The 21,242-nt window shown below is 41.6% G+C and overlaps 1 protein-coding gene across 1 annotated transcript; it reads right to left on the reverse strand.

The window, feature by feature from the left end:
* Positions 1 to 20,278: 20,278 nt before the first annotated feature.
* Positions 20,279 to 20,966, reverse strand: KCNE5 (potassium voltage-gated channel subfamily E regulatory subunit 5). The gene is given in 2 exon segments (XM_053657477.1): positions 20,279 to 20,495; positions 20,497 to 20,966. Coding segments are annotated over 2 exon segments (687 nt in total).
* Between the last annotated feature and the right edge of the window lie 276 nt (positions 20,967 to 21,242).

The raw sequence follows: 21,242 nt of genomic DNA on the forward strand, positions 1-21,242 counted from the left end.
GCTAGTCAATCCTTCAAGATTAAAAAAGCTCTTGATTTAGGATACAGTTTTTGTGGAAAGATTTCAGCCCCCTCTTGGGAATCTCCCTCTCGCTCAGTTCTCTCCTATACCCATCCCCAGCCTCTTCTCGGGAAGGTTATGCCCACTGCAAGGATGAGCCTGCATGTGGTCAGCCTGGACCACTCTGGGCAACCAAAACTTTCTACATAGTCATTTATTTTCTCCAAGTTGCTCAAAGTACAAAGTAGACATGCTTCTTTTTAGTTATTTATTGTTGGCTACCTCACTCTTCCTCATCACCACCCACCATCATGCCTTTTATATACATATTTTTTCTTTATGTATCTATATATAAAGCTATGTATATATACATATATATAAAAGATTTATATATGCTCTATATTGAGTCTGTTACAAAAGTTAAACATGATTATGACCAATATGTAAAAGTTACAGAACCACAGTCTAACCATTCAGAAGCACACCAGACAAGCATAAATCAAGGGACAGTCAATAAAATACTTGACTGGTCCTCCTCAAAACTGTCACGGTCATCAAAAACCAGGAAAACCTGTGAAGCTGTCACAGCCCAGAAGGAGCCAAAGGAAATATGATGTGATATCCTGGATGGCATCCTGGAGCAACAACAAAAAGGTACTGGGGGAAAACTAGTGAAATCCAAATACAGTGTGGACTTTAGTAAATAATAATGTATTAGTAGTGGTTCATGAATTGTGGCAAATATAATGATGTAAGAGACTAAAAATAGGGGAAAGTAGATGTGGAGGTACACAAGAACTTTGTAGTACCTTTGCAATTTTTCTGTAACTTTTAAAATATTCTAAAATTAAAATTTTATTTAAATAATTTCAAAGTTACAGAGGGAGCGAGGTGGTGATTAATTGAGATGGGCATGAGGGAACTTTCCAGAATGATGATAATGTTCTATGTCCTGATAGAGATTTGGATTACTCAGGTATAGCCATCTGTCACGACCTGTTGAATCACTCACTTAACGTTTGTACAATTCATTGCATGTAAACTTTATCACAAAAAGAAAAAATGTAAATAAATATTGAAAACCAAAGGAAATAATATGCATACTGAAGAACGTCGTGAAAAGTGTACTGATGTCAGCAATTTACTTTGAAATTAAAGCTAATATAAAATGCTTAAAAATGTAAGATGGATTGAATAGGGATGGATGGAGGGATAGTAGGAGAGATGTGATAAAGCATGTAAAGCAAAATGTTAATGGCAGAACCTTGCTGGTGAACATACAGGTGTTCACTGTACAAGTCTTTCTAATTTTCTATGTGTTTAAATTTCTTAATGATGCAACATTGGGAAAAATTTGCAGACAGATCTAAAGTACAAAGTCCTTATGATTTCCCCTGACAGTAATAAACACTCTTACGTTTGTTGTATATTTCTCTACATATTTTCTACTCTATACATATATTTTTATTTATTTTTTATATTTTTATTTTCTTCCATTAAAAAAACTTTTTATTGTATTTTCCCATTACCATTTAGTTCCCAGATACCCTCCTCCCCCCAGCGATCACCACACTGTTGTTCACACCCATGAGTCCTTTTTCCTTCTTGGTCAATCCTTCCTCCCCCAACCACCCCACCCATCTTAGCTGTCATCCTGCTCTCTATCTATGAGTCTGTCTCTATTTTGCTTGTTAGCTCAGTACTTTATTTGTAATTTTATTCTTCAGTTACAGTTGACATTCAATATTATTTTGTATTACCTGCAGGAGTTCAGCATAGTATTAAGACGCAGTCATATAATTTGTAAAGCTATCCCCCCAATATTTCCGGTACCCACATGGTACCATACTTAGTTATAACAATATCATTGACTATATTTCTCATGCTGTACTTTACATCCTGTGACTATTTTGTAACTATCGAATGAGATACGAGTATACCACAGTTCTGCACTCACTATTTTCTTTAATCATTGATCTTAGGTATTTTCCCATGGCTTCTCTTAAATGTGGCTCTATGATATTATCATATGTTTACACAATAACTAATTGTCTTTTCAAGAAAATTTTGTTTTTTAGTATATTAGCATAATCAATAAAATATATTTTAAAAAAGAAAGAGTAGAAATGGTTATCTCCACTTAAGAGAATGGAAAACTTCTCGCTCCATGCCTTTTGCCAAGTCCTGTGTGTATTTCTATGCAAAAGTGAGCTACCTGTTCCATGCTGTACACTAAATGGCCTTCCTGCTGTCCCACAATATTTGGGGTTTTCTAACTAGCTCATTCAAACCTTCTCCACAATGGCAATTTCAAATAGTCTTCATTTTTATTAAGCCTCTGATTACCATCCCTCACCTCCTGGCTCTCTCATTTCACAAGGAGAGTATAAATTGTCAGGTGGCAATGTCAAACTTCCTTCCTAAATCATTCCTATCTAGTGTTTCCTCCCTTCTCCTGTCACAAAAGGGAGAGGAGATGATCCCACCCTTTGCCTTCCACTCATTCCAGGGCTAAGCTCCAGCTATTATACCCCAGTCTTCCCTGTATCTTCGCCTTCTTCCTATCTACTGACTTCCCTCAGTACTGAAACATGCTCAAGTCTCTTCCCTTCCTAAGTAATAGAAGCCAATGCAAACACCTGCCTTCAACCCCAGGTCCTCCTCCAACTTGCTCTTTCCAATTTTGTAACTGTAAAAGCCAAGACAGACCCTGTCTTGCAGTAGAGATGACTGAGATGTGTGTGGGGGGGTATCAAGTTGCTAAAACCTGTTTTGAAGGTAAGAGAAAAAAAAAAGATTGTGGTAGGGGAGTCCAGGTTGCTTGGGTCAGGGCAATGGATTTTTAGCTGAGCAGAGAGGAGATGGATTGGGAGACCAGCTGGGCTCTTGGCCTCCTTCTGGACCTCTCCACTGGGTTTAGTTCCCTCTGGTAAGGAGAATGTCCAGAAACCAGCACGGACTTTGTAAGCTACTGTGTGAGTACTTAGGCTCAGAGACTGGTGGAGCAATTCATTAGCAATTTTATGAGACTTTAGGCACAAGCAGGCCTAGATTTGGACCCTGCTAACTTAGTGTGGAAGAGAATTAGGGAAAGGCCAGTTTGTCCAGGCTCTGTCAAACTCATCTCACCAGCGGCTCCCAGAGGAGCATGTGGTGCCAGACAAGTCCCTAGGCACGGACCCCAGCGTGCTCCTGATGGCCAGAAAATAGCGAATGCAAACAGTGGATTCTGGAGTAGAAGTGAAAGAGCCAAGTAGTGAGTACAGCTGACAGTGTGGTTTATAGGCAAATGGGAGGCATCACTTTGGTGGATTCTCAGAAATAAGTGGGGGACTCTCTGAGGGGACCAGCTTCCAATCTGGAGCAACTGAGGAATGGGTAAGTATAGAAAAATGAGCATAACTCCGAATGTGACACAGAGTCACAGGCAGGAGGATATGGGAGGCCTTTGGGTCACAGGACCATGTCCAATCATTCCAAAAGCAGAACTCACATTCAGACTCCAGGGCTCTACATCTTTGGGACATCCTTTCTTCTTTCCCAAATGATGGCCAAGGCATTTTGAAGGCAGGACCCCAAGAGCCTGTGAATGAGCCTTGCTGCTCCCAAAGAAATGAAGCAGATGAGAAGTAGGATCTGTCACATTGTATTTAAATTGGGCCTAGGCTTGGAGGAGAAATGCTGCTTTTCTACAATAGACGAGAACAAGCTTGTTTTATTGAATCCTGGAACTCCCTTCTGATCAGCTGAAAGGGCTCGGTGGTAGGTTTCCCGGAGTCTGCTCCAGAAACTGCTTGCCTGCACATCTCCTCTTCCAGGCATTTTGCTTAAATTTCAGTTCTCTGATGAAACAGGCTCCTACTTAGGAAAGCTCTAGTCAGTGTCACCAGACATGCAGAGGAAGCACCTTCAGCCATGGAAAAGGGTCTTTCCAACTGGCAAACATCCCTGGGACAAACCCAGGCAAGACAGCAAAAAGGGTTGTAATTGTGGGTGGTCACTCCAAAGACTTAATGAAAAGGAGCAGAAGAACAAAAACAAGGAAGATAAAGAAAGTGGGGTTTTGTAGAGGAAAAAATGCAGAGAACCGTAACATCCTTTTCCATGTTAGCTGCTTTTGGATGGAAGCTCCTAGGAGCCAGGGCCTACATGTTGCTCAGAGAGCACTCAGTTAGCACTTGTTCTCTGTAGTTCTATACAGTGGGCACTGCAATTAGGTGCCAGCCCAAGAAGGTGGGCTTCATAAGTGCCACCGTGTGCCTTGAGCAGAACTTTTCCAGGGGAAAAGAAACATCTCTGATAAACTCCCATTGCTCTTGGACTTGGAGATCTCAAATAACCACAAGTCTGTCTTTGGGTGATTATGCAAACAAGTTTGAGGAGAAGATGATGTCAGGAGAAATATTTTAAAAAAATAAAACCAACATTCAGTAAAGACTCGAGCCCTGACTGGTGTGGCTCAGTGGACTGAGCACCAGTCTGGGAATCAGAGGGTCACTGGTTCGATTGCCAGTGGAGGGCAGATGCCTGGTTTGTGGGCCAGATTCCCAACTGGGGGCATGCTACAGTCAACCAATTGATGTATCCTGATGTATCTCTCTCACATCAGTGTTTCTCTCCCTCTCTTTCTCCCTTCCTTCTTTCTTCCCCCCTCTCTAAAAAGTAAATAAATAAAATAAAATCTTTAAAATTTTAATCCATTAATTATTTTGTATTTTAAAAAATAAATGACTTGAGTTCAATGCAGATTCTGGACATTTTTCTATAGCTTGTAGAGATACGGACATGAACAACAGAAGTGTACCTCTAAGCTCTTGCAAGATTTTTAAATGCATTCAGAATCCTGAAAGAATAATTCAGTAACTTTTAGGAGAGTTTGGGCATTGTGAGCAGTCTATCATGTTCTCATTTTTAAAAAGACAGTATTTCAATGGAAGTTTGTGGAGGCTTTCGAGCAAGAGAGAATTTTCCATCTTGTAAGTGGGCACACCTCCCCAATACCTAATACCAAGAAGCGCTAGAGTTTATTTATTTCCTTAGATGTTTAGAGAAACCAGGGCAGGGAATGGTCTGTGAGAAGTCATTTCTTTGTTTGAAGCTCTGGTTTTCTATTCAGTCACTGACATACAGAGCTCACATAGGCTGTACCTATTTCATTGTTCAGGTAATGAGTTGAAAGATCATCGGTCTTAAGCTGCTGTCATTTCAGTTTAACTTCCATGACTTGAGTTAAGTCTGAGGTGAGTCCAAGAGGATGTTCGTATTGACAGCACCTGGTGACTCCAGTCTGGTCATCACTGATTTCAAAGACCTCGAGATTTTCTTTAGGCTCTACCCTCAGCCTTGCCTCTACTGCCCTAGATCCAGTGTTATCCCTCTGCAGATGAAATGGCCTTTGTGAGAGGCAGCACAGAGTAATGGCTATGAGCACTGACCCTAAAGTCAGTCTGCCAGAGTTTCCAATCCCCTCTCTGTCACATGCTAGTAACTTTGGTGAGTTGTTTTACACCTCTGTTTGCTCACTATAACATGAGGATTCATTAAGATTGTGTATATAGAGCACTTGGACCAGTGTCTGACAAGTAGTGAGCCTCTTGCAAGTGTTTGCTATTATATAGTCTTGGCCCCCAGGCCCTAACTTTCACCTGCACTCCAGATCCACTCTGACTGGTTGCTTCATATCTGCTCCTGAATCTCTAAGAAACTCAACATGTCTGTAATTGCCTTCATGTCTCCTTCATCTCTACCTGTGCAAGATCGCACTTCTTATTTACTCATCTGCTAGAGAGCACTGTTATCCTGATCAGCATGCCATCCAAACCTAATGAGCTTGACCCACCCCTCTCCCTCACGATGGATAGTCTACCAGTTTCATAAACTCGCCAGGCCTACTGTTTCAAATCCTTCAATATGGGTGACAAAAGTGTTCTGAAATTGCATCATCTGTATATTGTATTGTGTTCACCACTCAAAGACAAGTCTCTTTCCATCACCATTTATCCCTCCTTTACCCTCTTCTACCTGCTTCCATCCCCCTTTCCCTCTGGTAATCACCATACTGTTGTCTGTGCCTAGGAGTGTTTTGCTTTTGCTTGATCCCTTTACCTTTTTCATCCCATCTCCCTCCCCTCTGACAACTGTCGGCCTGTTTTTTGTACCTATGGGTCTGTTTCTATTTTGTCTGCTTGTCCACTAGATTCTACATATAAGTAAAATCATATGGTATACTCACGTATTTCACTTAGCATAATACTTTCAGTAGAATTGTACATTTGAACCCTATATAATTTTTTATTGTTGTTCTATTACAGTTGTCCCAATTTCCCCTGTTGCTCTCCCCTGCCCCTCCCAGCCCCCACTCCCATAATCAATCCCCACCCTGCTGTCCAATTCCATGGGTCATTCATACTTGTTCCTTAACTAGGCCCTCCCCCTTCTTTCCTCCTTTATCCACACCCCCCTCTGGTCCCTGTCAGTCTGTTCCTTGTTTCCATGCCTCTGGTTCAATTTTGTGCATTTGTTTGTTTTGTTCATTAGGTTCGTCTTACAGGTGAGATCATGGGGTATTTGTCTTTCACTGCCTGGCTTATTTCACTTAGCATATTACTCTCCAGTTCTATCCATGCTGTCTCAAAGGGTGGGAGCTCCCTCTTTCTTTCTGCTGCATAGTACTCCATTGTGTAAATGTACCACAGTTTTTTGATCCACTCATTTACTGATGGGCGCTCAGGTGGTTTCCAGCACTTGGCTATTGTGAATAATGCTGCTATGAACATAGGGGCATAGGTTCTTTTGAATTGGCATTTCAGTGTTCTTAGTGTATAATCCCAGCAGAGGAATTGCTTGGTCAAAAGGAAACTCAATTTTTAGGTTTTGAGGAAACTCCCTACTGGTTTCCGTAGTGGCTGCACCAATCTGTATTCCCACCAACAGTGCACTAGGGCTCCCTTTTCTCTGGCCTCCAAACTCCTCAGTCTGGCAAGATCTTTCATGTCTTCCCCTAGTGTCTCTCTTCCTCTTTAGCTTACTTTTTCTCTTACAGTTGCTTTATGTTTGGGCCAAGCATGATAACCGGGCATGAACTGAGGAGTGGGTTCTTAATCCTACATCCCTCCACCCTGCCCTGCACCCCCACCCCTCCTGCAATAAAGGAGGTGAAGTCATCTCCTGAGAATGAGAGGGAAGGATTGGGTTGAGGGCTTGAGGAGAAGGCAGGAAGTTTGGGGCAGCTGCTGTGGAGGATGTTATAGAGAGTCAGCAAGCAAGGAATGAATGGATTGCCAAACAGCCAGAGGAGGCAGGTTAGGGTATGGCATGCACTGGCAGTGAACCTGATGAGCAGGGTTTCTCCAAAAGCCAAGAATGGAAACAGTCACCTTCAAGGGGTCACTCAGGTCTGTAAATTGAAAAGGCAGGAAAGAAGAGGACAAAAGTTAGGGTGGTGAAGGATTCTAAGGTGAGCACAAAAACAGTGGCAATATGCATAGGCCTAGGCTAAAATAAAGGCTCACTTATTCATTCAACAGATAGTAAACCACCAAATACTGTACAAATATCAGACAACTGCTTGGGCATGCGAGGTGCTTGAAAGAACCAGGCACACACACACACACACACACACACACACACACAACCCCTGCATTCAGCGTATATCCCCACAAGGACTTGCAGACAAATGTTCATTGAAACTTTGTTTATCATTGTGAAACACTGGAAAGAACCCAGATATCTATCCTTCAACAGGTGAATGGACAAACCAATGTAGTACATCTCTGAAATTACTCAGTATATATAGAAAGAAATACCAATACATGCAAGGACATAGGTGAGTCTCTAAATTTGTAAGTAGAGTAAAAAGTACATACTGCATGCTTAATATAAAATTTTAGAAAATGCAAATTAGTCTATAGCAACCAAAAGGAGATCATTCATTGTCTGGACCAGTTGGAAGAAGGCACAGTGGATCACAAGGAAACTGCTGGTGTTGGATGTTTATTACCTTGATTTTTATAACGATTTCACAGGTGTTTACATATGTGAAAATCAATCATAATATATCTTAAATGTGTGTACTTTCTTTTTTTAATATATTTTATTGATTATGCTATTACAGTTGTCCCATTTTTTTCTTCCCTTTATTTCCCTCCATCTGGCACCCCCACTCCCACCAGCATTTCCCCACTCTAGTTCATGCCCATGGGTTGTACATATAAGTTCTTTGGCTTCTCCATTTCCTATGCTATTCTTAACCTCCTCCTGTCTATTTTGTATCTACTATTTATGGTTCTTATTCCCTGTACCTTTTCCCCATCCTCTCGCCTCCTCCTCTTCACTGATAACCCTCCATGTAGTATCCATTTCTGTGATTCTTCTGTTCATGTTCTAGTTGTTTGCTTAGTTTGTTTTCGTATTTGTTTTTTCAGGTTCAGTTGTTGACAGTTGTGAGTTTGTTGTCATTTTACTGTTCATGGGTTTTTAACTTCTTCTTTTTCTAAGATAATTCCCTTTAACATTTCATATAATAAAGGCTTGGTGATGATGAACTTTTTAAATTTGACCTTATCTGGGAAGCACTTTACCTGCCCTTCCATTCTAAATGATAGCTTTGCTGAATAGATAATCTTGGATTACTTGGTCCTTGCCTTTCATGACTTCAAATACTCCTTTCCAGCCCCTTCTTGCCTGTAAGGTTTCTTTTGAGAAATCAGCTGATAGTCTCGTGGGAACTCCTTTGTAGGTAACTCTCTCCTTTCCTCTTGCTGCTTTCCTCTTCCTCTCTTTATCTTTAATCTTGGGTAAGTTAATAATGATGTGCCTTGGTGTGTTCTTCTTTGGGTCCAACTTCTTTGGGGCTGTCTGGACTTCCTGGACTTCTTGGAAGTCTATTTCCTTTGCTGGACTGGGGAAATTTTCCTTCATTATTTGTTCAAACAGGTTTTTGGCCTCTTGTCCTTGTTTTCCTCCTTTGACACACCTCTGATTCTGATGTTAGAGTGTTTAAAGTTGTCCCAGAGTTTCCTAGGCCTCTCCTAATTTTTTTGAATTCCTGTTTCTTCATTGTGTTCCAGTTGAGTGTTTATTTCTTCCTTTTGTTGCAAACCATTGATTTGAGTCCTGGTTTCCTTCCCTTCACTGTTGCTTCCCTGTATATTTTGCTGTGTTTCACTTTGGGTAGCCTTCATTCCTTACTTTATTTTGCGACCACCTCAATTCATTCTGTGAGCATCCCAATTACCAGTGTTTTGAACTCTTCATCAGATAGGTTGGCTATCTCCTTGTTGTCTAGTTCTTTTTCTGAAGTTTTGATATTTTCTTTCATTATGGCCATATTTCTTTGTCTCGCACCTGTTATGTTGTAAGGAGGTCAGGCCTTAGGTATTCACTGGGGCAGGGCAACCTTCTTTGCTGCATTATGGTGCTGTTTTGGGGGGAGAGGTCAGAGAGGCAACAATATGGCTCACTTGCTGTGCTCCAGCCCCACTTTCCAGCAAAATCTCTCATGTGAGACTGGGAGTTTTTCCTGTTGTGGCAACCCCTGTAGTAGTTTACAACTACCTTTGAGTCTTTATTTTCCCATTCAACCAGCCTTGCCTCACCTGGGTGCCTGTACAACACCAGACACCATGCTGGTTGAATGGTGAGGACAGGCAGCATGATCTAACACCATGCTGCCTGTCCTCTCGGCTCAGTTGCCCAACTCCCCTCCTCCAACTAGTCTGGGTGAATGTTTCTTTAACTCCTTGGTTGTCAGAGTTTTATGCAGTTTGATTTTCTGGAACTTCTGGTTGTTTATTGTTTTTAGATTGGTTGTTATCCTTCTTATAGTTGTGCAAGGAAGCAGAGCATTTCTACCTAACCTCCATCTTTGTCAGAACTGATCTGCTTTATCATTTGGGACATATTTTTTTATCTCACTGCCCCCGTTACACAGTAAGGGGTAGATCCTTAGGTATTCACCATGGACAGGCAACCCACTTGGCTGCATTGTGGTGCTGAATGTTGGGGAGGGGTTAGAGAGGAAACAGAGCTGCTTGCTTGGCTCTCAGCTGGCTTTCAGTCACTTACTCTACTACCCACAAGGAAATTGGGCCCTTCTAGGGCTAATTCCTGGGTGGGTGTTTTTGTGTATGTTCTAGGTCCCTATGGGTCTCTCCAAAGAATTATCCTGTGAGGCTGGGGCCACAACCCCCACAGGTATTTACGGTTGGAGGTTTTGAGGCTTTATTTCCCTGTGCTGAAACCCTGAGTTGTGCCTTCTGTTTCACTCCCCAGGTGTTCCTCCTAATTTATCCTCACACAAATATGGGATTGCCTGGTCCACCAGTTGCAGCCTCACCCACCCTGGTCCTCTAGCTGGTGGCTTGCTGTGAGTCCTGTCCATCACGGCTGCCTGTCTCCACCTCTCCTACTTGTCTAGATGAATGTTTCTTCTTTAGCTCCTTGTTTGTTAGACTTCCATACAATTCAATTTTCTGGCAGTTCTGGCTATTTTTTGTTTTTAAATTTGTTGTTGTTCTTCTTTTTTGTTGTGGGAGAGGCAAGGTGTGTCTACTGACACCTCCATTTTGGCCAGAAGTTCTTTGTGTGCACTTTCTTACATTAAATATAACTCAAAAATATATAAAAATGCACTTCTGGCCAAGATGGTGGCAGAGGTGAAAATACTGTACCTCCTTGCACAACCAAATTTAAGGACAACAAAGATTTAAAAACAAAAACACAACAGAAACAGACAGAAAATTGAGCTGTACAGAAGTCTGACAACAACAATCCATTCATCCAGACAGGAAAGAGGGGCAAAGTTGGCAGCCAGCGGAGAGGGATCACAGCAGGAAAAGTGGTGGTTAGCAGACCAGCTGCAGGGATGAAATGAGCAAACCCAGTAAGGCTAGGCTGGCTGACCTCAGACACACATTTGCACACAGATAAACCATGCAGGTTTAAAAACAGTCAGTGAGACGGACTGCATAACCCAGGGCCCCAGTGATGGGAAATAAAGCCTAAAAGCACCAATTGAAAAAATTTTTGGTGGTTGAGGTGCCAGGAGAGGCTCCCTGCCTCGAAGGAGAGTTTGTTGGGGAGACCCACAGGGTCCTAGAATGCACACAAGCCCACACACCTAAGATCCAGCCCCAGCAGGTCCCAATCTGCTTGTGGGAAGTGGCAGAGGGGACCAAAATCCGAGAGAGATCGGATTGCTCCCTCTCTGACCCTACCCTCAGTCACAATCCAGTTACTAGGTAGACCCACCCTGGTGAACACACAAGCTTCCACACCTCATACATAACAGGCACAAACAGACCAAAACATTATGGCTCAAACAGAAGAACAGATCAAAGCCCCAGAGCCAATACTTCTAAGCAACCAAGAGATAGCCAACCTATCAGATGCACAATTCAAAACACTGGTGATCAGGATGCTCACAAACTGGTTGATTTTAGTCACAAATTAGATAAAAAATGAAGGCTACACTAATTGAAATGAAGGAAAATGCACAGGGAACCAATAGTGATGGAAAGAAAACTGGGACTCAAATCAATGGAGTGGACTAGAAGGAAGGAAGAAAAGAATAAAGAAACAAGAATTCAAAACAATGAGGAGAGGCTTAGGAAGCTTCAGGACATCTTTAAACATTCCAACATCCGAATTATAGGAGTACCAGAAGGGGAAGAGGAAGAACAAGTGGAAAACTTATTTGAACAAACAATGAAGGGGAACTTCCCCAATCTGGTGAAGGATATAGACTTCCAGGAAGTCCAGGAAGCTCAGAGAGTCCCAAAAAAGTTGGACCCAAAGAGGAACATGCCAAGGCACATTATAATTACATTAATCAAGATTAAAATGAAGGAGAGAATCCTAGAAGCAGCAAGAGCTAAGGGGACAGTCACACCTACAAAGGAGTTCCCATCAGACCGTCAGCTGATTTCTCAAAAGACGCCTTACAAGCAAGAAGGGACTGGAAAGAAGCATTCCAAGTCATTAAAGGCAAGGACCTACATCCAAGATTGCTCTATTCAGCAAAGCTTTCATTTAGAATGGAAGGGCAGATAAAGTGCTCATCAGGTAAGGTCAAGTTCAAAGAGTTCATCATCACCAAGCCCTTATTATATGAAATGTCAAAGGGACTTATCTAAGGAAAAGAAAATAAAAAAGATGAAGAGTGAAAGGACAGAAAACTCACAGTTATTAACAACCACACCTAAAACAAAAGCAAACTAAGTGGACAGCTAAATCAGGAGCAGAGCCACAGAAATGGAGATCACATGGAGGGTTAGCAACAGGGTAGTGGGAGGAGGAGAGGTAGGGAGAAGGTACAGAGAATAAGTAGCATAAATAATAGGTAGAAAATAGGGTGAGGGCAAGAATAATATGGGAAGTGTAGAAGCTAAAGAACTTGTGACACATGAACATGAACTAAAGGGAGAGAATGTGGGGGGGTGTGCAGGGTGGAGGAGAACAAAGGGGGGAAATGGGACAACTGTAATGGCATAATCAATAAAATACATTTTTAAAAATTATAATGAAATATTAATTGACCTATGAAATTCTGCCCTTATGGAACTTATAGCCTAGATAGGAAAGACTGACAATAAACCAGTAAGTAAACAAACATGATATTTTTGGACACTTTTAACTTCTGCTTTGAAGTTAAAATAAAGTAATGAGATAAAGAATAGGATGAGGGAAGACAGAAAGGAGCAACTAAGATGATCAAGGAAGGCCTCTGGGAAAGTGGCATTTGAACTGAGATATTAATGATGAGAAGAAAAGATGCACCATTAAAGATGCATTCCTTGGAAGACTGGTGCAGCCACTGTGGAAAACAGTATGGAGTTTCCTCAGATAACTAAAAATGGAACTGCCTTTTCACCTGGCAATTCCACTGCTAGGATTATACCCTAAGAACACTGAAACATCAATTCAAAAGAACCTATGCACTCCAATGTTCATAGCAACACAATTTATAATACCCAAGTGCTGGAAGTAACCTAAGTGCCCATCAGTAAATGAGTGGATCAAAAAACTATGGTACATTTACACGATGGAATACTATGCAGCCAAAAGAAAGAAGGAGCTCCTACCTTTTGCAACAGCATGGATGGGACTAGAGAGCATTATGCTATGTGAAACAAGCCAGGTGTTGAAAGACAAATACCATATGATCTCACCTATAAGTGGAACCTAATCAACAAAACAAAACAAGCAAGCAAAATATAACCAGAGACATTGAAATTAAGAATAAACTGACAGTAACCAGAAGGGAGATGGGAGGAGATAATGGGGGGAAAGGGGAAAGGCTTTCAAGAACATCCATAAAAGACACATGGACAAAACCAAGAGTGGTGGGATCAGGGGTGGGAAGTGGGGATAGCTGGAGTGGAGGGTGGGAATGGAGAAAACTGTACTTGAACAACAATAAAAAAAGTTTAAAAAGATGCATTTCTTGGATCATCACTAGAATGAATAGCAGATCAAATGCAAATGAATAAGATCATTAGACTCTGAGAATGAGAAAGGAACAGTTTTAAAGGACTGAGAATGGCTGGGGGAAGCTTGGAACACAGAGGGGGGAAATGAAATAAATACCAATCTCAGTTTTACCAAGGTCTGGTCCTGATCACAGTGCCTCCAGAGGAGTAGTCCTGCCAGAAGAGCAAAATTAACATACACATTGTCTCCATTCTTTTTTTCCAAGCCTGCTGGAGCTGTAACCCCTACCAGATCACATCTATTGATAGATCTTATAAAGAGCCAAGAGAAGAAGGGCCCTTGTTTTTCCAGGGACTTGAGGTATTTCCATGAATGGATATCTTGTGGGTCAACTATATGAGAATTTAGCAGATTCCTACTGAAATGCAATCATTCATGGCCACTCTAGTCCTCCCCAGAGTTCTAAGAGCAGTTGGAAATAAGAGTAGGAGGTGATTTGAGAAATTGTGAGGAATACAGTACACCCCAACACATAAACATTTCACGATATCTCTCCTTCCAGACACCACGAAATCTACAACTACAGCTTCCTTTCTTGGATTTCACCTTTAGATTGTCCTGAGTGATGCAGTAGAAATATGAATACCCCAAAGGGGGAGTCAGTCATCTGAAGCAATGATTCAGATTCATCTGAAGTCCTGCTGAATCTATATAAAGTAATTTAATGCTTGCCTTTTTCTGTGACTTAAAAGGGCACTGTGGCACCACAACCTGAATGTACTTAACACCACTAAACTGTACACTTTAAAAATGGCTAAGATGGTAAATTTTACATTGTGTATATTTACCACAATTTAAATATATACTTATATATAAATTTATATTTATATATACATATATATTTATATATCTGAGATATCTCCCTGTCTGCACTCTTTTTAGAGGAAGAAGCCAAGGCCACAAAGACCCTGTCCTCCTTCAAATTGCAGCTGACAGGGTACTGATGGGCTAACCTGGTCCCATGTTCTGAGATCTTACACAAAAACAAGAGTTGCATTAATCACATTATTTGTCTTCCTGGACAAGGTGTATGTTGTGCCAAGTAACAAAAAGGGTTGAAAAGTGACTTCCCATCCAACCTCTTCTCTTAAAGCCATTTTGATGGGTGGTTCAAGTTCACCTAAGGTTGACTATTGACCAATCTAACCTATTCACCCTTGGTGGCCCTCAGTCATGCTCCTTGACCTTTACAGAACATTCTAGATTGCTCTACCCCTACTTCCTTACTAACACCCATAGCTCATTATTCTTTCCATGCATTTTCTTCTCTTATGTCCTCTCCCAGTCACTGATTTGTGTCTTCAAAGTTGAAACTTCAGTCCTAGTAGAGCCCTGAAAATACAGTACTATTGTCATAATTTGTTCAAGGCACCATGGGCATACAGGTAAAGGGAAGTAGAATAGAATGGTGAGACAGTTATGTACAGATTCTTGGTCATCCAAAATTCTGAGAATAAGGGAAATAGACTCAGAAATTTGGGAAGTAGTGGCTAAATCTCTGCAATCCTCTTCAGTAAGCAGTGAAAGTAAACTTTACATAGTGAGAAATTTTCCCTCTTCCCCCACACAATGGCCCAAGGACACTCCCGAAAAGAAGGAAAATGAAAATATAAACTGAACACCTTATGCTTTTATAGCTGCTGTACTTCCCCTACCCCTTTCTCATGTTATCTCATTTGATCCTCAAATCCACACCACTGTAGAGATGGGCCCAGAGAGGTTAAGCAGTTCACTCTGAGAACAAAGCTCATTAATTAGTAAAGCTAATGCTGGACCCCTGTTGTCCTACTTTTGGTCCTATGCTTTCTCCAACAGCATGACACATTTGCTTTAGCCTTTAGGCAAGATTGTTTGGAAAATATTTGTTTGTTGATACAAATCATGTGCAGATCTTTGGTTTCTAAAAGAGTTGGCAAATTGGAACAAAGATGGTAAATATAAACAAAGGAAAAGACCCCATTTATGTCCCTCTAGAAAAGTTAATCAACAGCACAGAATTATATCTGTAATGGAAGAAAAGCCTTCATCTTTTCCCCACTGTCTATGAGTACCTCCAGACATTGGAACTCAAAACATCTTCTAGTTCTGCTTTGTTGAAACTCTCAGGTTACAAGAAAAGAAGTGTGGCTCTTCTTCATTATCATTATGGAGCAAAGATCTGAACCTGAAATGAAGCAGGATCTGCTCACACAGAAAGGAGAAATAGACTGTTGCATGGGTTAAAAAAAAGAATCACTTTTAATTTATTAGAATCACATTAAGGAGAAGGCCAACATTTTCTCAATTGTACAGGAATACATTATCAAAACTAGGGGTTGGCCAAACACCTAGTTTTTCTTTCTTCTCATTATCTTTTGCTGATATGATATGATCACTTCAATGCCGTTGGCACCACCACTGGGTGGTAGAGTGTTCAGACTTCTGGGAAATTTCATCACAGTTACGAACACTAAATGTGACATTTTCTTGCCGATGTTCTCCTCTAGGACTTTAATGGTGTCATGGCTTATATTTAAGTCTTTTATCCACCTTGAATTTACTTTGGTATATGGTGTAAGTTGGTGCTCAAGTTTCATTTTTTTGCACGTAGCTATCCAGTTCTCCCAACACTATTTGTTGAAGAGGCTATCTTTACTCCATTTTATGTTACTGCCCCCTTTGTCGAATATTAATTGACTGTAGAGAGTTAGGTTGATTTCTGGGCTCTCCATTCTGATCCATTGGTCTATGTGCCTGTTTTTATGCCAGTACCAGGCTGTTTTGATTACAGTGGCCCTGTAATACAGTTTGATATCAGGTATTGTGATCCCTCCTACTTTGTCCTTCTTTCTCAAAAGTGCAGCTGCTATTTGGGGTCGTTTATGGTTCCACATAAATTTCTGAAGTGTTTGTTCTATGTCTGTGAAATATGTCATTGGTACTTTAATAGGTATTGCATTGAATCTGTATATTGCTTTGGGTAGTATGGACATTTTGACTATGTTAATTCTTCTAATCCATGAACAAGGTATATGTTTCCATTTGTTCGTGTCTTCCTTGATTTCTTTCTTCAGGGCTGTGAAGTTTTCTGCATACAGTTTTTTTACCTCCTTAGTTAGGTTTATTCCCAGATATTTTATTTTTCTTTTTGCTATATCAAATATTTCATGCAGCACTTTTACTGATATGTCCTCTAGAGCAAGGAATATAAAGGAAAGAATAAACAAATGGGATCTTACCAAAATAAAAAGCTTCTGCATGGCTAAAGAAAACAGTATTAAATTAAAAAGACAACCAACTGTATGGGAAAACATATTTGCCAATGATACCTCAGACAAAGGTTTAATCTCCAAAATATACAAAGAACTTACACGACTCCACTCTAAGAAGACAACCAACCCAATTAAAAAATGGGAAAAGGACTTGAACAGATACTTCTCCAAGGAGGACATACAGAAGATCCAGAGACACATGAAGAGATGCTCAATATCATTAGTTATCAGAGAGATGCAATTAAAACCACAATGAGATACCACTTTACACCAGTCAGGATGGCTATTATAAACAAAGCAACAAACAACGAATGTTGGAGAGGATGTGAGGAAAAGGGGTCCTTAGTTCACTGTTGGTGGGATTGCAGACTGGTACAACCATTATGGAAAACAGTATGGAATTTTCTCAGAAAAATAAAAATCGACCTGCCTTTTGACCCAGCAATTCCACTGCTAGGATTATATCTTAAGAATCCTAAAACATCAATTTCAAAGAACCTATACACCACAATGTTCATAGCAGCACAATTTACAATAGCCAAGAGTTGGAAGCAACCTGGGTGCCAATCAGTAAATGAATGGATCAAAAAATTGTGGTACATATACACAATGGAATTCTATGCAGCAGAGAGAAAGAAGGAGCTCCTACCCTTTGCAACAACATGGATGGAACTGGAAAGCATTATGCTGAGTGAAATAGGCCAGGTGTTAAAAAGACAAATACGATATGATCTCACCTTTAACAGGAAGCTAAACAACAAAACAAACAAGCAAACAGAATAGAAACAAAGACACTGAAATAGAGAACAAGGGGACAGTGACCAGAGGGGAGAGGAAAGGGAATTTAAGGGGAAAAAAGGGGAGGGATTTGGAGGAACAAATAGGAAGGACACAGGGACGAGAACTAAGGGGGGTGGAAATGGGAGGGAGGTGGGGAGCACAGGGTGGGGGAGGCTGGGATGGGAGAAATAGACAAAAAACTGTACTTGAAAAATAACTAAATAAAATTTTAAAAAATATTAAAAAGAAAACACTGAATGTGTGTGAAGAAAGCAACTGGCAATAAAGGAAATCATTCTTCCCAGGCTAATTTACTGTTTTTCACTGGGAGAATTCTGCAGCTATTCTTGCTACATGTTTTTTTTAAAGGAAACTTAAAAAAATATTTTATTTGTTTATTTTTAGAGAAAAGAGAAAGGAGAAAGAGAGGGAGAGAAACATCAATGTGTGGCTGCCTCTTGCACACCACCTACTGGGGACCTGGCCTGCATCTCAAGCATGTGCCCTACCTGGAAATTAAACCAGTGGCCCTTGGTTCACAGGCCATCATTCAATCCACTGAGGCACAACAGCCTGGCCTCTTGCTACATGCTCTTAATGAGTAATCTAATTTATTATAAAAAGCCTAAAATATTTTTAAAACAGGAATATTTTTCATTGCACAGCTGGGATATTTGTTTTCCACAGCTGGCACATTAATGTTTTTTATGGCATTGTCCCAACTGCTACCAGCTTGCTTCCTTCTTTTCTTCCTTCCTCTCTTCCTTCTTCTCTTCCTTCCTTCAATACATTTTTAAATGTCTTTGGAAAATAGTACTTCATTAATAAAACAATCTTGTGTCTCCAACTATGACAGATAAATGAGGAACATAGTTGTACCTGAAATACAACACTGCTGTAATTATCTATCTCCCATTATGCCAGATAAATCAGGGACACTGTTGTGCTTGAAATACATTGCTAGGGAATGGCCCCCCACAATGCACCCAGCATGGCTAAATATCTGTGCCCTTCCTCCGTATCCTACTCAAGCCTCCTTGACTTTCTGGAGATGGTTTTACAGCATCCCCTCTCTTTCCATCACTGTCTGGAACTGCTGCCCAATCCTTGGTCCCCACCTGCAAGGGCAGGGGACTATCTAAAGGCTGAAACTGGGACTGGAGAGGAGCCAATGGAGAAAAGCCAGTATATCTTCAAGGAGTTGACCCTGGAATTGAAAGTGAGTTCATTTAACTTATTAATAGCTCCAGTAAAATACCAGATGTGCTACAAAGTCAAAATCAATGTCCTGGATGAGGTTTGTGTATTATCAATGTTTAAGTAACGCGTAACATCTTTGCCCTGCTATTACTGAGAAATCAGCAGTATGTAAGCAAGCTGGCTTAGTGCCAAGAGGTGATTTTGTGTGTTTCATGAATCCCAAACAGCAATCATCAGGTACAAGCAATTTAAGCCCTAAGCAGGCAAGTTTCTGATGACCTTGAGACAAGGATAATAAATCAATATACATACACCTCTAACTTTACTTATCATTGGTAAAGATTGCTTAATTCAAGCATCATCCCTCTGACTTAACATTTATACTATTTGGTGGCCTTTTCTCTTTTGATAAGCCACTTTTTTGAGAGTTACAAAAGTGCTCTAAAAATTAACTTTGATAATACCTATGATAGTCACGAGAACTTTTTTTTTCAAGTGTATCCTGAAAAACAGAAAAAGGAAATTGGGAAATCCTTAGTTAGCACTGTAAAATCTGAAAGTGCTTCAGAATTAAGGAAAAAGAAGTAATAAAATCATTGTAACTTTTTAAGCACTTTTAAAAATAACCCATTTGGCTATATAAACCTCTTCTTCACCTACAATCAGATCTGTTCTATTGGAACTGGATATGTAGATATAAATATCACCAAAATCTAACCCTCAAATCTAAACATCATTTCCAAAACAAATTTAAAAATCCTTCACTGAATAGTACTGGGTCTCAAGGCTGGGATCTTTGAGAGAAGAGTCTTAGGTTACTGTTTAAACAACTCTTGTTATCTGCCTCTAACATTTCCCAGGTTACAGAGCAGGAGACATCTGAGCTTTGTGTTCTATGGATTAACCAGACAGCTGCCATAACAACTGAATCAATAGATGAGAAGCATTTAGAAGTATTAGGGTAATGCACCCACCAATGATTGCTCATGACAGAGGACAGATGGCAAAGCTACTAAAAATCAAGCAAGTTACCTTTGGGGTGACAACTGGGTGCAAGAAATCCATACAGTCGGGTCATAGGTCTTCCCTTCTACGTTGTGTTTCTCTCTCCCTTCAGTCCCCATTATGTCCATTCTGTCCCATAGGCTGGCCCTAGTGTTCTGGTAGCTCCCTGCTGAAAGAGGGAGGGAGGGAAGGAAATGAAGTGTGTGGTTCCTTCATTTTCTTTGTCTCTGTTTCTAAGATAACAGAAAGCTGGAGCTGCTGCAGCCATGGCAGTGATGGCAAGTCCATTGGCTAGGCAGAGTGAGCCCTTGGAGCAGCTGCCAATTAGACAGCCCAGAGTTCTGATGAACTTCACTGTTCCATTACAATGCCAAGTGTTGGACATATTGGATTCAGTCCCCAGAGAGCTGGAGCATGGGCTATCTGAAGACAAGAGTGCAGAAGCAGTTTATTGCAGTTGTGTGTGTGGGGGGGGGGGTGGAGGCATGGGGAAGAGGAAGAATAAGAGGGAAAAATTGGTTGGGAGTGGGTAGGGTGGTGCTCCTTCCAGACTAGATCTTCTGGCCTCTTATCACTGTCTGGGTCTCAGGTGAGGAGAACCCTAGAAGGAAAGGAAAAGGCAGGGACCATGCCCAGGGATAAAGGAGGTGACCAAGGCACACACTAGCTGCTGCTGTGGTTCTAGACCCCCTGGGTCTAGAGGTGACCTGGGTAAGGGTAGGCAGTCCCCCGATTGTGAGGTGGCAGCAACCTTCAGCCAGCGGGTTCAGTGGCAGTCTTGGCAGCAACATCCAGGGCACCTCCTGCAGCCCACTGGTATTCGTGGGAGGGTTGGAACGGCTCATCCTTGGCCTCCATGAGCTTGTGAGAGTGGGTGTAGGCCAAGATGAGGCCTCCAGCCAGACAGGAGGAGATTATGATGAGTGGAATGTAGACATAGGCATTGTCACCCTTGACACTGGTCACCTTGTGGCCCAGGAAGGGGTCAGGAATGACCCCCAACCCCATGTTGTGTCTGGTGCCTGTGTCCAGGCTACAGGTGTTGCCCTGGTGATACAGTTCCAGCAGCAGGACAGTTCGCAGCCACTGGCTCTCACTGTGCTTCCTGGTTGTCAGGGAGTGACAAGGTGACTTCAGGATGCTGCTAATATTACCCCTAGGCGAGAAGGGAGTAAAAGATAGCGACCACACCCAGCTCTCCCACTGGCTACGCAGTGGCTGGGGGCACCAGCCACCCATGCCTCCTTATCCACGCACACCTGCCCCTCCTCCCCTTCCCCACCATGCCCCCCTCCACAGGCTGCCTCCTCCCCGCCTCCTGCTGTCTCACCACTCAGGGGAAAAAGAACAGGTGATGGGGGGAGGAAAAAGGAATATGGAGGAGGTGAATTGGAGAGTGAGGGGGAGGAGGCAGGGCAGGGAGGGGGCTTAGAGGAGGCTCCAGACAGCAGAGGCTGTCAGAGTAGCTAGCTGGGGCCAAGCTCGGACCCTGGGCTTTGGAAGAGAATTCTTTTC

This window comes from Artibeus jamaicensis, unplaced genomic scaffold (assembly GCF_021234435.1).
Source record: "Artibeus jamaicensis isolate MK-2021 breed Jamaican fruit bat unplaced genomic scaffold, CSHL_Jam_final scaffold_461, whole genome shotgun sequence".
Lineage (NCBI taxonomy): Eukaryota > Metazoa > Chordata > Mammalia > Chiroptera > Phyllostomidae > Artibeus > Artibeus jamaicensis.